This window comes from Varroa jacobsoni, unplaced genomic scaffold (assembly GCF_002532875.2).
Source record: "Varroa jacobsoni isolate VJ856 unplaced genomic scaffold, vjacob_1.0 scaffold_1203, whole genome shotgun sequence".
NCBI classification, from domain to species: domain Eukaryota; kingdom Metazoa; phylum Arthropoda; class Arachnida; order Mesostigmata; family Varroidae; genus Varroa; species Varroa jacobsoni.
Window position 1 is genome coordinate 215,681 of NW_019214105.1, and position 17,549 is coordinate 233,229.

Here is a 17,549-nt window from a genome sequence, read left to right on the forward strand (position 1 = left end):
TAAAACATATAAATAGCATTTATTTTCTTTTTATCATTCCCTCTTTGTTTTCACTCTCTTGATGTTTCTGCGTCTTGTATTGTTTTGTTGCAATTTCGTTGTATGCTTTGCTCTAGTTATTATATACATTTACTTCGCCGATTTTTGCATGTTGTTTCGGTGTTCGAATCACGCTCACACGCCGTAATCCACGTTTTCTTTTCGCTGCTACCAACAACTCCAGCTGCATTGTCAACAAACCAAGTGTGGGCAGGCTGGCGATCTGTACGATTTCATCCTCCCATTTTTTAACTGGATGTCTTTAAGAGGACGAAAAGTTTCGGCCACTTTATACACGAATCAAACTGCACACCCGACTTCACTTTCTTCAGCTTTCAGAGCTTACCCTATCGTGACTTATCGTCATTAATAACATCAGAAAGGTATATTTTACATAAATAGCTTTGGAGAATCCAGGTGATGGGAGTGTGAATCTGTACATAGTCATTTATCATGTCATCCAACTTGGCCATACATAAAACGCAGTAGAGATTCAGCATCAATTCCCTGTGAAAACGCATATACTATGCACTCGTATAAATATATATATATATATATCCACTTCGTTGCCTTACTATGGGTACCCTATTAGGTACCAGCAAAGTTAATGCAGTGCTTCGCCTATTTCTGTCCCTGCACATGATACCCTTGTGTACCATTTTTGTAGAATGCATTCGGCTAAGTACGCATCCGAGATACTAAATAACGCCTCAGAACATGTTTAAATTAGCTTCGGTTTTCATTATACGTTAATTGTATTCTAAAATGTTGCACAATATTCATCATTCTGCCCAGCCATTCAGACTGTATTTCTCCAAACACTTCGTAGTTAACACGTGAGGGCAGTCACTAGCTTGTTGTTGGAAATAGCTTGGCTTTTTTCGCATGCGATACTCAGACACACAAACACCAACTAAAAATTATCGATTCAATATTTTTTTACATGCCTATAACGGTTTTGCGTTCGTTTTCGATTTTATGCCACACACTTAGTCTAGGACAACAAAGGCCTCCTCTCTATAAACGGGCCCTTTGATCCTTCTCCGATCATACCCATTGCCGGGCTTTGTATGGCCTTAGCGGTTGATTTCTCATAACTGTTACAGTAGGACAACGAGTGGATAGGCAATTTTTCTTGAATTTAGACTGACGCTATTGTTGGATTTGATTAGCCACGTGCAGTTGTTCTTCGTGCACATTATTCCTTAAATTTGCGTCACGTCTATTCTTAGTTCCAATCGTGTCATTTTCGTAATGCCATTTCTCTACATGTTCTATATGATAATGATTACAGAAGTGTAGCCATCCTCAATCAAACACTGATGCTACTCGACCCGACGTTGCTAACCGGATTGAAGTTTTCTGACTGAAGTCTCCATTGTTTCGCTCGGCTTTGAAGACACCTTTTGAAACTGACGATACTCTAGGAGCTTTGGCAGTTTTGGATTTATGCATGGGTCATTTTTACTTTTAAATCTAATTCTCATTAATTAGCAAGAATCTGACAGAGATTAAGAGTCTGTCGCCTCGATATACCAGTATCGTTCAGCAGCTGTTGTTTCGTAATCTGTTTTTGCCTCCCCCATCAATGTTAGTTTCTGAGCAAGTTTTCATTATTTCCTTTTTTTTTTTATATACGTGTACGGCCCATTATTATTCAGTATAATTTTGAAACTTTAGGTTACAAGGCAGACCGATGCCAGGCGTAATGAGCTTGAGCCTGTTGATGGGTCGTTTGAAAATGAACAGAAGTATTATTGGATATGGCAGACGCTGAAGAGGATATGGTGCCTTTTGTTATCGAAAGCGTTGGCCTCAGTGCAGAGCCGTCATTAAACTGTTGAGTCGCTTTGTGCAACTTATCAACGTAATCATGGACACCCGAGGCGGCCATCCATGCGTAGACCGGCGAGGGGAACGATGACTGGGGATCGTCATAATACGTTAACAAATAATCAAATCCGTTCTGCAAGAAGACAAAAATTGATTGAACGATTAAATACATAGCAACTTTTAGTTGCCTAAACTTTTGACGCGCGAGACATAGTCTAACAAAGCTTCGAGTCATTTACTTATAGGTGTGCTTTCTGAAGTATGCAACAAAAAACTTTTTAGTCCTTCGTCTACGATTGTTTATAAAACGACTGACTAGTAGTCAGTTGTCACTACCTACACAACGCAGCTGTTGAGGCGATTTACAGTAAATAAAGTGGAAGCTTTTTGTAGCCCACAAGCTAATCACTGGTTCTTCTTAATTTTGCTACGTTCCCATAATTCGTTTCTGCTGTAAGTTACGGTCTAACCATTAGTCCTAAAACGACTAATCGGGAAAAAATTTGTTAAACATCAAACATTGTAATATCCAAATTGAAATGTTGTGATTAACTTTATCAATAGAATGTACGTAAAAACGTTATATACCTATGGAAGAAGCTAGAAAGGAGATGACACCAGTCGCTTTTTTATAGAGCAACTTTCTTTCGATTTTATATATTTCCTCTATATGTGTCCTTACAGTACAATTTTTAATTGACTGCTATTATAGCAGCGATCGATATTTTCATCGCGGCCCCGCTCCAGTCGCTAATATTACCTCATCAAATGAGTTGTGTGGCGAGATGACCATGTTGGACATGTACTCATTAACTCGAACGACACCTTTGCGAGGCGGGCATTGCGGATGCTGTGTAGCGTGACATACAACGACCATACAAGCTCGCTCGGTGTCGACAACGCTTCGGCGAACAAATACGTAATCGCGAGAACTCAGTGGAAACTGAAACCAGCGTAAAAAGCCCACATCAAGTAATAATAATAATGTTAGGGGTGGAGCATTGAACTTGAAATTATTTCTTCCATCATCCAACTTTCAAACAATATTGTAAGAGCTTAGAACGAACATGCTGAGAATTCATAGCTCGATTACCCCATATAGGCTCCCTATTCAATTAGGTATACCATTTTGAAGGTAGAATTTGTATTTGATTCAAATATTCTTTTAATAGTGTCACTGCACACCTTCGAATCAGACGTAAAGTAGCACACTCATACGCATAATCGGTGATGGTTTGCGTATAAAGGAGACATATCTAAGCATCGTATAGAAGAAAGACCTAAGGTAAATTTCCATTTCAGACCTCGGATTAATACTGGTTAACAGCTTCTAGCAAAGTAATTGCAGTTCGTCTCCTCGCCGTCTAAAGAACCTTGCCTGTTGTCATAAATTATTGCGGGATACCTTTCCGTTAGCACAACCGTTGGCCATTACAATCCAGCGATTGCTTCCGAATGAATCTTTTGAGTGCTTTTCCACCCTCTACTTTCGGCTTGAACGTCACGCATGATTATTTCTATTCCTAAGTCACTTCGCTCCTTGGTTTTTGTTGTTGCTATAAACGTCTGCCACCACTTAACCATGCGCCTCCACCGAGGGGAAGGCCGATATTTTTTGACTATTGTCATATGCTTGTCTTATCTCCTGGGATCAGTTCGGCACAGTTCATCGGCCATGTTCTTAGGACATTGGCTGTATATAAACAGCGCCGAATACCAATGGCGAGCTATAGACTAACTCATGGTCATCAGCTATTCCAGGAAACGGGACGGGCGAGAGATGAGGGATCGAGAGAGGACGAAACGCTTAAGAAAGGGATAGCCCTAGCCATCGCTTTACTTATTGGACCAATAACCTCGTGGCAATGCTCCCAGTCGCTTTTACAGATAACAAAGATAAATGCGAGTGAGTCAGATTAGATGATAACCTGGTTACGACCCGTTGTCGGACGATAATTAAATTGTAGTAAAGAAAAGAGGTTGGAATCGCATGACTATCGATTCGATTGTGAAGCACATACAGTAAATGCGGTATTATATGGGCAAGCATGTCCGAAAAAAAGGTATCCACGTGGCACACGTTCTAAGAAACAATGATACATTCACTACCAAACTTCGTGACCTTTAAAGCACTTAAATACTTTTCGTCCCTATTACTCGAATTTTAGGACACTGAAATCTTAACTGAGGTCCTGTGAAAGGAAAACATAATTGTAATGCTTGGTCGAAACTACTTCAAAAATTCTGCTTCGAGCAATCTGTCACTGGTACTGGATTACGTAACTAAGGTATGACCTTCGAGCGATCGGACTTTCCGAACTTACCGGATAATACATGTGCCAATAGACAACGTCGTTTTGTGAATCACTCTCGACAACGTCGAGTTGAACAACGAGTTTATCCCACTTTTTTCGATAATCTGTATCACATTGGACGGCAAAGAATGCTCGAGCCGGGACGTCTGTGAATGTTCCGTACACTGCAACATAGATCGAAACAATAGAAAGCAAGTATTAATGAATTTTAAAGGCAGCCATGAATATTCGTGAAACTGAACACACACTCTTAAGATTAGCAATGACCAAACAAAGCTGTCTTACATTGAGAATTCACAACCGTAACAAATATCTCTCTGCCTAACACCAAAATATGTATACCTCGCCTGACCTCTTACGAAACCCATACAATACTTGTTGAATCGCTGCATCGTAATATCCCAGTTGCTATTGCGTATAAATTCATTTATTCAAGGTATTATAGATTAGTGCTTCTAAATTCCATTCGAAGCTTCGGCATTAGTCTAAGGTCTACTAAGGACGTTGCATTACGCGATACGACATCAGCTTTCCGATGGCAAAGTGCATGCTACTATGACGGTGGATTCCACTAAATCGCCTAAAGCGAAAGGTCTCGTCAGTTTTCACTAAATGATACTGACCATCGTTTTTGAATAATTATCGTAAACACAATACCCTCGTATATTCGGACCATATACTACGAACCTTTGTATGTGTAGTTGGCTTTGCCGGTTTCACTTTTGCGCCAGATGTGCAATCGGTCTGATTCGACAACCGGTTCGAAGCCCTCAGACCGCAAATGTGTTCGAAACTTTTCCATATTTAGCTTGAGAGCGTGTCCGGTTCTGCGGTCACATTTGGCAGAATGTGTGCAACATGGCGTTGACGGTGGCCGCTTCTTAAGTATTTCGAATTCATCGATACAGCTGATGCAAAGAACAAAATAATTGAACGCAATATGGAACAAATTGAAAGTCCAGTTATCTGATATATTTTTAAATACATGAGGCGTAGGAATCACTGTAAATAGGCTCATTTTCAAGAAAACGCTTTTCTGAAAAAGCAGACTGAATGACGCCTCTAAGTTATAATGTTCTTTTGTTGTCTTTGTGAAAAAATAGAAATTGCGCACTAATAAATACTATCTATATAGTACTTATGAGATTATTACGAATGCAACTACCCTAATGAGAAGTAGTTCTTCTCGAATTCGCAACGCACCTCGCGATTTCATCATCGGAGATACCTTCATCCTGAAAGCTAAATCCTGCTGCTCCTAACAGAAACATCGGGGTACGCTTTCGAATTGCCGTCCTTAATAAATTATGAACAAAAGCCCGGAAGAACTGTTGACCAAAAGCGGACCTGTAAACCGCGTGAAGCTGCAGTGCCTTTCTCACTCGATTATGAACGTAGATATTGGCTTGGCGAGTAAACAGCCCACCTAACACAGAGAGCGTCGATAACATTCGGTTACTGCACAACGGAAGCATAATGTAGCCAATACAGGAACGATACGTGAAAGAAAAAGAAAAACATACGTTAATTGATTTTCTTAAAAATTATTACTGCTTTTTAATTGTATCTCTTCTAAACACTAATTCTCGTATGCTAAACCTATTCTCTTTACACGAATCCTTGTCTGCTTTCAGTTTTATGAACGAAAGATGATGCAAAAACGCGCCTGTATAAAGTAGCTATACTATTTCAGTGCTTTGAACCACAGTTCCGAAGAAACACTAGCCCACTTTTTACTTGAAAAATTAGCATTAAATATCCATGTCGTTTCAGCACGGCATTTTCTAACATTATAATATTTTAATAAATCTAACAGCTTGCTTCAACGGCTTGTCGGCATTTTATAATTGCTTTAAAGGTGTAGTTATATTTTAAAACAGCCGACGGCACCGTTGGGTGTTATGAACCCAAGACATGAATCAGGCATGGGCAAATCTCAAGATTAATTTCACTCATTCCGTGATCGTACTTAAATACAACCTTCTGTTGTGTTGAAGCCTTTGAATAGCTTATTCCTGAAATAAATACATAAAAAATTAACGAACCAAGCCTAAATCGAAAGAGATTGGTACTACACCGTATATATATATATATATATATGACTACACGACTCGGCATTCATAAATCTGTCTTAAGAGCTGTGCTGAACCTTTGTTGAACAAAGTAGTGCGGTTCAACCAAGCTATAGTGTCAAATATGGTGTGGCTATACTTAGTTCTACTACTACTTCTATACTTATACTTAGTTAGTTCTAGATAAATCGTGCAATATGAATATTTCTAGAGTAAAAACTGCGCCTGGGCAAGGCACGCTAAGTAATCGCTAATTGCTTTGGACAACACTTCCTAATGCACAACAAATGGCCATAAAGCCTTCATTAATTATTGGTAAAAACACACCAGACATGTGCCAGCGCCTTAACTATCGAACGACCCGTCTAGTAAATAGAGGGCACATTATTTGCTTAACTCGAAAATAACTTTGACAGCGTTTGCTTCTCTGACTGATATTTGCTGTATGGTACTTTAACATTAGGCTGCACATCTCGAATAAAAAGCAATTGCAAATATCAACATGGGCCCTTGCGCGATTGAGAGTTACCCGGCCGAAACTGCCGGTCAACGTCGCAGTCCTACAATGTTGCGCTAGTGCTCATCGTAGTAAGGTGCATTTTAGTTATTGTTTTTAATTTGCGTGTATCTCCCGGATAGTTTATAGCAATACCTATATATGGTTGCTGTTATGTCACTGGTGCTGCTCCAATGAGCGCTCAGAGGTTGCTTTAAATAAGATTTCTGGTAAAGCAACATCAGTTATTGATGAAAATGGAACGATGGATACAAAATTTCGAACAATGGAGCTCCAAAATGATTATGACGAGCGTACAGTATCACTAGCATAACAATCAGTAAAATAAGTGACTATCTGGGCTTATAAGTTAAAGTAATTGGTTTTTGTAGCCAATAATTAATTTTAATTCATGACTGGAATGCTATACCGCTCCGTCAACTTTAGTTGTAGGATATTATTAATAAGAATAATGAAGTGACCATTTTCAAAATGTACGTAATACAATTCAACGTAATTCTTGAGGAGCTACTTTTGGTTCCAGCAAGGCCAACAATGCATATATATATATATATATATATATATTTAGAGCTGCCAGCTGCATTTACTTATACGCACTACCACGTACCCGCCTATTGTAATTGCATGCAATCCTGTCTTTGTAACGGCACAGCTGATCAACGGATCCGAAGGCGCGCATTTCTACATAACACAGATTGTTTTTTGGTTGGTTCACCTTGAGTTGAGAGTCTCGGCTGACCTCTAGTTCAAACCAGAATATGAAAACCTGCTTAATTTTGCATCGACCTACTTATCGGAGATATTTCCTTACAGTCGTTTAACAGCCCGCTACCCGTAATGCTATCTTATTTGTACTGTCGTCCGTACCTAAAACTTTTTCCCGCTGTGTTGTTGACGGCGGTGGCGTGTGTTTGCGGCGCCGATGAGTATAATTTCCGAACCGACCTCGTGGTCACCGAGTTGATGCGCGAAGCACCGTCGAAACCCCCTGCCGTCAAGCAACCTGATACTTTTCGAGTGAACAGACCAGCCGGAGATATGACTCCCGACTGCATTTTTCCCACACAGCTTGTACAGAAAAAGCAATAGCAGGCTCAGCAATCCACCACTACCGGCACTACGGATCTCGCGGAACGTTGTAGCACACTTCCGTACTAGACATTTACACAGGCATACACAGTTTCATGAAAAGAGATTATCCTGGCTTATTTTGTTTTCGTGGCGCTAACAACGTAGATCGTACTGCTCGTCGATCCTATGGCGTACTTAACTAATGTAAGAAACGAAGGGGTTCACGGCAGAGGGAACATGGACAGACATCCACTAACAATAGTAGAAACTGAATTAATTGACAAACAACCAAATTCTAAGCGACTACAGGCAAAACACTTGAAATATTCATGGAACTAATTATTCCACACGCGCATTCGACTCCGAGATTGGAGAGTTTGCGGAAAGGTAATACCTTTCGGGCACTAGCTTCTTTCATGTAGCCTCGTTTCTCGCTGTGGTACCAGTGCGATACTGGTACGATTGATAAACGCTGACGCCAAACGACCCGCTAGCGAACACCTCTCAGTAAAACCGCCGTTGACGGATGAAGTAAGGCTGGACGATGAAGCTGACCCACAGTTACCAAAAACAATACCACATTTTCCGCGTTTGGTTAGTTGTTTTGGCTGTTCAGCGTAAGAGGTAAACAGTACGAACTTTGACCAGGGAAGGTTTACTGGCGTCTGTGACGGTTGGCTTAGCTCTGCAGTTGCCTGCTCATCGGTATCATTATTAATTTTCGAACTATTATACAATGCAATGCGTGCTCTGTCTTTAGAGAAGGAGCGATACGTCCAACTCGACCACTAACAATCCCACATGCGATCGACGGTGTCGCGCTGAGTAGAATTATGACCATCACTCGAAACTACTGAAGGGCGAACAGACGGTTCTATATCACGCAGATGTCCGCTAGTTTAGCGGAGCTATCGAATTGCCTCGATAGAACGTGAACAGATCGTGGCGAGGCGCCCGACCCAGCGGTCTGACTGGAGCTCAACCACACCGATGCAGAGGCGAGTTTTGACAGTAGGGCGCCACTCTGCGCGATCCTTGATGCCGGGTGCGCGAAACAGCCGATGCCACCTGTGCGTGTGTCTATCTTTGTATTTACGAAAGAAAAACACTGTACCATTTAATCTTGTCAAATCGAATATATGATTTTTGCTTCGAATGTGATTTGTTTTTGGTCTGTAAAGGAAGGAAAAAAGTAAGGTAAGAGCTGAAAAGCTTTAGTCAAATGCACTAATGATGCACGTGAAAAGAGTTACCTAATCAGAAGTGTTGGTCTAACCAGATATTCCCGTATGACTACTCAACATTGTTATCTTTGTTGCTCTTAATTCATGTAAACATGCTATCTCTAAATATCTACATTCATCTACTGGGTGAATCGACTACCGAATAATTCATTTTACTCACGTTAGTTGATGTGTAACAATGTATGTATCAAAAATAGACTCCTCCCACTTCATTTTCTAGACCTTAATACCTTAAAATCGTACTTCCCTGCATTTGCTTATAATTGATGACATTCATTAAGTCAACACCGTAATCGGCAACAGTGACCACCCGCACGCCCTCAATTCCCACATACGTCGTGGCCCCATTCTCCAAAAACCTTCTCAGAAGTCCTCCTGCTCCCCTGCTTCGTTCCCCTGTGCAATCGAAACAACCACCTACCTCTTGCGGCGTTCGCATATCTTCTATAATTTACCCTGTGCTTTTGACTGCGCGCGCGTTCAACCACTTACATTAGACAATCGGCAGATAAAACAGAGTATAAGGGAATCGTATCCAGTTTATTTATGCTGCGGCAGTATATTGGACAGTGGGTTAAGTGATCTGCCTAGACCCAATTTGATTGGCTTTTCCATTTTGCCACCTATCGACACTAGTTTGGTTGTATTGGCATCAGTTGTTTTTGTAGCCCCCGGCCGAGGACGGAAAGGTTCAACTGCAGCGGTTCTTTTTGTCTGTGATCGAGTCTCTTTCCTGGCGGCAGCGCCCGCTAAATTGGCGGAATACAAAGAAAAACAGCTGAAGAGGTCAGAGGGCCCCTATGTGTTTTTACCGGATTGAGGGAGATGATTGCTTTGGTGACTCTCCATTGACTGCTAACTGGCTGACTGCTGTTGTGAGTGAGACAGTGCAGGGTAAATCAGGTGAGTGGGTTTTCGTCCATTGGCATAGCCATAGATATTGTTGTTCGTGACGGCCGCTCGCTTATGTTGCCTGACGATTATGGCCGACTCGCGCTCCCAGTGCACGTCGAAGATGTACACACATTTGCTAGTTCGTCCATTAACTAACTGAACGTCTTCCTGACCGCGACAAGTGATGCCATCCGGCCGGCAAACGGGCAAAACCCTGACGCCGGCTTTAGAGTCCTGTTTTTTTTTACTCGTGAGACGATTTCAATAGCAGGGACAAATATGACCAGTGATACCAGCAGTGTTCCTATAAAGCGCAGATGGCGTCTCACCAATAAGTCACCTCCAGCAACAATCAAGCAAGAACCAACTGCCAATAGATTAAATGACGAGCCGACCGATCTGCCGTAAATCGTTGTCACTAAATCGAGCAAGTAGCGGCAGGCCAGTTAAGAGAATAGCTACGAATCAAACTGCCAACCAAGTAACATCAACAGCAAGTACTGCGAGTTGTTATCAGCACGGAAAGTCAGTGTGTGTCAGTGCTACTGGCGCGTGAGTGTCTATATGTCTGTGTGTTGTACCAGTACTATATTTGCACCACAGCAATTGCTAACTAACCGGGAGGTAAAGAGACAGGCAGTAAATGATTGCCGGGCTATAGCCGTGCTGGTCGTTTACCGCTTTCAAGTTGGACGACCGCAAGCTGAATCCTCACTAAAAAATATCGTTCGAGGCTAATTGCAGTAGCCACAGTAGCAGCAGCGGCAGCATTTGACCATAGTGAGATTGATGAGTTGATACCGGGCGACCAGCACCAGTACACAATACGAATTGTCAGACGAAGAGGAGCGTGCAGGTGGTTCAGGGATTGTACCTACTCAGTATATTAGCAGAGGTATTTTACGATACAGGATTCTGTGAGTGTATACATGCACAGGATTCGTAATAGCATACGGTAGGTAAAATCGGTGAAGGAAGAACTCTCGATAGAGGTTCTGCTAAGAGTACATGATTCTGATTGTTGGGAAGTACAACGTTGCTGATTTGAGATAAATACCTGCTCTGTTCTGGTCCATATCTTCCTGTTGAACGCTTCTGAATAAAAGTCAAAATTTACCGCAGCTGCCATAAAACGTGAGAATGCGCGAGAAGGCAGTCCGTAATCTGAGATTATTTCGCCTAAGACTTAACGGTAAATCGTTGATGTGTAATATATATCTTTATTAATGCGCCACAAAGCGAGAAAGATACGTGACTCGGGAATATTTTACTTGAGTGGATGGAAACTGGGGAAAACTTACCACCTATGCCAATCCATCTAAACCTGTCATAACGTGATATATCGGTATGTACCGCGCACATGTGTTATACTTTTATATATGAGGTACTTCCGTACCAAAGGACCAAACAGAGATTTTCGATTATTTGTTATTTTTTAGATTTCCTTGATACACTCGGAAATCTGACGAAATATATGGAGCATTTCGTGAGGTAAATATCCTAAAAGTTGTTAATATAAACGTATGGAGAAGGCATTTTGATTAAAAGTATTTACGTCTTCCTTTTTCGATTTCCAAATATGTACACTTAACATTGATGCCGATGATAATCTGACGGTATGTCTCGCATTAAATGCAACGATAACATTCCAAAAATTGGCTATAATATAGTGGACTGATGTAAGTTTAACGTTTTCCGTGCAAAAATGTTACTCTCGTTAAACTCAGCTCTAAATTAAATTTCAGTTTACTAATAAGTGCAGCACAAAAATAACTAATTATATTATACTGTTATTCTCCATATAACAAAAAAAGTCAGTGAACTTGATTTTGGCCAAGGTAGGCTTACTCTGTGCATAAAGCGATACACACACACACAATATATATATTAATGTTGAAATGGATAAAGCGGCTTTCACTAGGTTCAGTTAGCCAAACTGGGATGCCGCTGTTGCAAATACCTCTGATAATGATTCCTTCGGCGCTGATGGCTATATTGATATCCATACAGAACGAAATCAAGCAACTCGCCGGCAGTGGCCAAGATCGTCGTTATTTTGTTGGCTCACTCGTTTAGCTTTTTTTGCAGGAAAGACGCAGTAGTAGAGAGTATTGACTTGCTACTGATACCTATGGCTATATATGTAATTTTGCTATGGTTGGAATAGCCAATCATAACGGTCGTTACAAAAAAAAATTGCAAGCGGAGGCCAATTAGGCCAAGTAGGGACACCCTTGCATGCCTGAACTCACGCATACGCACATCACGTTCGGTGATGTCATGGTCACTGTAGCCTAAAGTGTGTCTATGTACTGTTATGACTCTTTGTTTCTTCGAGGGTCACTGACTAAAATTTTAATATTTTGCGTGACGGTGATTGGCCTTGGTCTGCTTGTCTTTTTCGTTATATTTCGATGTTGTGTAATATTTGCTTAATGATACCGTTTGTGTAAAGGGTACCGACATCGATTATAGTTGAATTGATGCTAGATGTTCCCGGCGTACCTTAGAGGAAGCAGAAGAGGTTTTAATCTTTTCGGTGTCGTAGCTTCGATGAACTTCACCATGCGATCTGGCTACATGCCAAATAAATGGAGACAAATTTTGTTCTTGTATCTAAATCTAGCGTCGAGTGGCCTTTGCAATATTAGCAGTGGAGCAGACTGTCCTGCAGATGTACGCAGTGAATTGCTCAGAGCCGGTATAGGTCTTCATTCGAGTTAGAGGCTAAAGAGTATCATAGCAATCAATGACTTTCAGGTTCAGTTTGATCTGCCTGACCATTAGCGAGAGTAGGAAGACCGAAACTATTTTCTCTTGAGAATAAGGGTTTCCGTGAATAACTTTGCGCTTCGGCTTATTCAGTACGATCAGTAAATACAATCTGCGTATTGATTTTTAAAGCTGACGAAGTTTTGCCGCAAATACTGGTGTCGAAAAACAGCGAACAAGAGGTGGCAATCACCGGATCATTCTATTATTAACCAAAATCTATTTCCTATTATCGTAGGCTGTCTACGGGCTAGAGGATCAAGTGGACTCAAGTGTATGGTAACGTCTTAGATTTTATGGACGGTTACTTATTGAAGGAAAAAAACCAGAAGGTTAAGAACAGCCAGCGACCGAACCACTATTTCACTAAAAACCCACCGTAATCAAACAGTCAGTCGCCCGGGAAATTTCCATTCAATCTTGACCTAAAGTGGACGTTTAACATTCAAACTTGCATGTTGACTTTTGAAACACGTGCTGATCAGTTAATTGATTGTGACTCTATTTGTGAATGTCGGCATGTTCTTTATTCAACTAAAAGAATAAAAGATCACCTAGAGGTTAAAGACGGCAAATAAACATTTTAAAAGGCCGTACAAGTTCAAAGCTAGCAGTGCGAACTCTGGGGTATCTACACGTGTTAATTGCCGTGGTTGATTGGTGAGTGACGCAGAGGGAAAGTCCTGTGCGGTTTTGCTGTGAAACGTAAGCCACTGAGCTTTGGTTTTGTATCAGAAGCTTACCAGTTTGAATTAACACAACGCGGGAATGGAATGTTCCAAACGGAATAAAATTCAATGAGAGATGTGTAACCCCGTTTAGAGAAGAACTTGTCATCGAACGCTCCTAAAAGAGGCAAAGGTTTTCGGTCTGTTAAGTCAGAAACGGTCACTTCGAATTTCAGCCTATATTAAAAAATGATTTGTCAACGTTCTTAAGTTGAGCTAGGGTACTACATGAACCACTATTGGTTTCTAAAAACGGTAAGAAAAATCGTAAACAGTAACATATTTCGAAATGGGCTTACTTTTTGTATGGGTTTTTTTGCACAAAACATTGGAAACGGAACAAACCGTAACCCTCAATATCCTAGCATACAGCTGCGATCTAATAGCGGAACGATGAACTACTTCGAACTGTTTCATCAATGCCGCATTTCCTTGTAGCTAGTAACAATTCGATAAGCGCGTGAACTTTTTGTGAGCAAGGCATGGGGTATTTGTTGCACTTCTTTGAAAAACCACAATGGTCTGCCTGCACTGAGCCGTTTTCTGACAACGGCTGACACAAAACAATTGGACAAAATAGTTATATATATATATATATTTTTTTAATCATAATTGTAATTAAATTATATTAAGATTAATAATTATTTGAGTTATCTAAAACGTTATCTAAAATAAGAGGGAACGTTAGTTGACACTAATCGCCATTGGGCGTTTGGTTTCAGCTTAAACGGAGCCCATTATAAACAAAACCGAAACAACAGTCCAGTCAACTTGTGGGACGGGTCATAGTATGGTGAATTTATCTTGACATTTTTGTATCAAACGTATGATATCGTCAAGGCAGTATAGCACCAGTCTGTCTGCCAATTATTTAGTGGTTGGATTTCTTGTCTATAAGGGTATTACACTAATATTCAATGATGTCTAGTGCTCCGCTCATATCACCAGAAATGTATTGGTTTTTCAAATGCTAGTTCTATGTTTTTAGTTTGGTTACATTTCCTATAATTTTTAATCATCAAATTAGTCTTAGTGATTTATCCATTATCACTTCTGTTATGTTGCATCTATCAGCCAGCTTGCTAATGGGACCAACTTCTAACAGATTTGGAAAAAAATGCACAAAAATTTGTCATGAATGCATCTTACCAGATGTAAGAGTTCGGTTTATTCTATCCTTTTACGATAGCTCTTGTAATGAATATCTCGCTCAGGTTAAAGAACACGCACTTGCGGAAAAAAGACGGCATGTTTTTTTGACTTGCAGTTGGTCTACAGCCTCTACTATGTGTATGTTTAATCATAGATCTGGATCTAGACTAAAAGATATTACCACAAGAATTATCCAGGAGGGGGGTTAACGACATAATGTGCTTACCTCAGCCCGTCGCTGAAATTCGCTCACAATGCAAAGTGTCAACCCAAATGTCAGGTATACGACATGTTTTTGTCCATCGGTTATTAGCTATTCGGCCTATGGGTATTGCCGAATATAATTGGGTCTTCACCAACAGACTTTTGAAAACGCATGATAATAATATCACATATAAACCATTGCTTAGCGCTTACATTTGAACCAGCGACAAACGGATGTTCATGGTAACCACAGCAGCGTCCCAGATCATGCCGCTTCATGCCATAGGTAACATTTATTGAAATATCTGTATTTATTATAGCGATAGTTTAGAATTTTGAGTATGACGCGACTCTTTCAAAGGAAGACCTTACTGTCTACATAATATTCTCAGTGTAGTTTCGAGCGCTTTCTTTTCTGTGGTGTTACAAACACGATGACATTGATGACAACGACGTTATTACAACTTATACGATTTACATCATTGCTGCTTGTAGTGTTGCACAGTTGGAACAGATTTCCGATTTTCTATTAAATCTAGGTTCGTTTGATCAAATACCATTTCAGTTTACTGGTCAAATTTGAAATAGCGTAATGATCGCTTAGTTCAACTAGGCGCGCCTTGAGTGCGTAAGAATAAATACGGCACATAACGTGAACGGGTCAAAATTCCTAGGAATTCCGCCAGATGCTGTGAAATCAAACAACATTTAGTCTATTAATGATGAACGATATTTAATTATTGTATTTTAGTTCTTTATTGACGGCATGTGTTCTATTGGACAAGGCCTTGTATTGCGTTACTTTTGTAATGCTCTGTATATTCAATGTCTCATCGGTAAGGCACTTCTATTGATTTCATGTGTCCATTTCAAGTACATTGGATTTATTGGTATCGCGAAGGTTTTAATTGTTATACGCTGTAAATTGGATTGAGTGCCTAGGCCGATATGATTAAAATCATGTGATCAACGTCACAACGATAGAGATATAGAAAGCTTTGAGTCTCTTGCTTCGCATTTTCTATGCTACCTATTGATTTACGACAGTAACGATTGCACGTGTATTAGGCGCTTAATTTTAGTTATTAATTCCTTGATATATTAATAACGGCAAAGAACGAGCAACGTGCAGACTAACAGCTGTGACCCGGTTAGGGTTCTGGAATTTGCCCGTTGCATTGATTTTCATGAGTAAGATTATCTAGTCTTTTATCATTATTACATCCTTCTATAATAATTTTTTCGCAGCTTACTGCTCAAAATATATTACTAAGGCATTCATGATGAGACTGATGGTGACTCCAAGAGCTTTTGTGATGTGCTTATTTTTCTTTCACGAAGTTTGCTTCTTAATGGCACTAGTTTCATATAGGACAATTGATTAGTTTTCGCGTAAATACATAACAAACATTTTATCATAACTATGAGTTGAAGGCGTAACAGCAAGAATTTCTTTTGTTGCATTATTGTTCGAAGCTTGTTGGTGAGCTGAGTGAACATAGCATCTCTCAGGTTGACGCAGTTGAATAAAATTTGCAGATGTTTTCTGCTATCTTACACCTGAAATTGGCTGCTTACAAAGGACAAAACTATCTCACCGAAAGGAACCTTTGTACGTCAGGACGTCCATTATGCTGTTACTTAAGATTGGCAAGGTGTAACGCTTTGAGAAGGTTTTCAGCACCTCAATAGGCGCTTCGTTTATCTATTAAATCTATATTATATTATTATGTAGTATTATTACTTACGATAACATATCAGTTTCATGATATGTAATTGCCAGGAACTATTGTACTCAAACAGTGTGTCATCAACTTAGCGTGCATTCTACTTAAAGCGGAGATCAAATTTTATTGGATTGTCGTTTTTTTTTTATTGGATTTTTGTAAGTTCGAATTTAAAAGGACACTACATGCGACGATTACTGTTTTTAGGACATTTAGTTCATAACTGTAATAGTATTTTGGGCACTTGTATTAAATCCCAAAGGTGTCCGTGTATATATATATTCGATAAGTGTGACTACACGCCGTAATCGTTCCGACTGCACTGATACCGATATTTTTTATTCAATCATTGATCTTGGTTACCTCGTTTGGTGGCATTAGAGGTCGATATGTCTCACAATCGAATGTACGTGACGATAGTTATAAGCAAACTGTTTGTATCAGATACATGTGCATATGCGAGGAACTTTAAAAACGAATAATTGCTAACCATTTGGCGAGCAAAGTGCGCTAAACAGAAGAACTGCGCCTAGAGTCACTCCGCGCTGGGTAAACAGATGTCTCGTTTCAAGGACGCCATCTGGTCCCTCTTCAGAGAGAAGAGCGCTCGACAATACTTTTGGCTTCTTTTGCATCACCTAGCTCCCTTCTTCTTTCGGTATCGTAAACAGTTTTGGCGGAGTCGCACTTTATAGTTTTCCCCACCTTGATCAAATGCTCTTCAGAAGATAAACAGATCTAGTGCAAACTGTGAGTTAACAATGTGTCACCTGCAATCCGTATTGATCAAGATCGCCTAGAAAGAAAAACAGTAACTAATGCCTATTGCCATCCTTCATTTACTGCATGGTCTTCAATACATTCGATCGGAACGGCTAAGATCGGCCGTATAGTAGTTGACCACAGCAGTGGGTAAGGCGATAGAAAACAAACGTGTCAGTCTCATGCGACGGACCCTGACCTAAGTGACTAAAAAATGTC

General features: G+C 40.2%; 2 protein-coding genes across 7 annotated transcripts in view; one reads left to right on the forward strand and one right to left on the reverse strand.

The window, feature by feature from the left end:
* LOC111267607 (stAR-related lipid transfer protein 7, mitochondrial) lies at positions 1 to 12,075 on the reverse strand. Of its 5 annotated transcripts, XM_022845918.2 has the most exons (7): positions 8,242 to 8,636; positions 7,644 to 7,930; positions 5,391 to 5,645; positions 4,875 to 5,095; positions 4,197 to 4,351; positions 2,633 to 2,815; positions 1 to 2,005 (listed from the first exon to the last, which is right to left on the reverse strand). In XM_022845918.2, the coding sequence occupies exons 2-7, from the start codon at positions 7,829 to 7,831 to the stop codon at positions 1,721 to 1,723; spliced, it is 1,287 nt and encodes a 428-aa protein (XP_022701653.1). In that variant the 5' UTR covers positions 7,832 to 7,930; positions 8,242 to 8,636; the 3' UTR covers positions 1 to 1,720. The 5 variants fall into 5 exon arrangements, with proteins under 5 accessions (XP_022701653.1, XP_022701659.1, XP_022701656.1 ...); XM_022845924.2 differs by lacking the exons at positions 7,644 to 7,930; positions 8,242 to 8,636 and adding an exon at positions 11,946 to 12,075; XM_022845921.2 differs by lacking the exon at positions 7,644 to 7,930.
* Positions 9,021 to 17,549, forward strand: part of LOC111267610 (uncharacterized) — a 27,980-nt gene continuing 19,451 nt past the window's right edge. Inside the window, exons 1-2 of one of the 2 annotated variants that reach the window (XM_022845929.2) lie at positions 9,021 to 9,044; positions 9,748 to 9,994. The gene's annotated coding sequence lies outside the window, so the exon portion shown is untranslated. Of the gene's footprint in view, positions 9,045 to 9,196; positions 9,995 to 17,549 lie in introns of those variants that run through there. The other variant, XM_022845928.2, reaches the window with a different exon arrangement.

Bases quoted from the DNA above. Each gene is read 5' to 3' on its own strand.
- LOC111267607 (XM_022845918.2), bottom strand. From the start codon at position 7,831: ATGCAGTCGGGAGTCATATCTCCGGCTGGTCTGTTCACTCGAAAAGTA. The intron at 4,352-4,874 runs GTTCGTAGTATA...TCTATGTTGCAG, and splicing joins AGCCAACTACACATACAAAG to TGTACGGAACATTCACAGAC. The intron at 2,006-2,632 runs GTAATATTAGCG...GTCTTCTTGCAG, and splicing joins CACACAACTCATTTGATGAG to AACGGATTTGATTATTTGTT.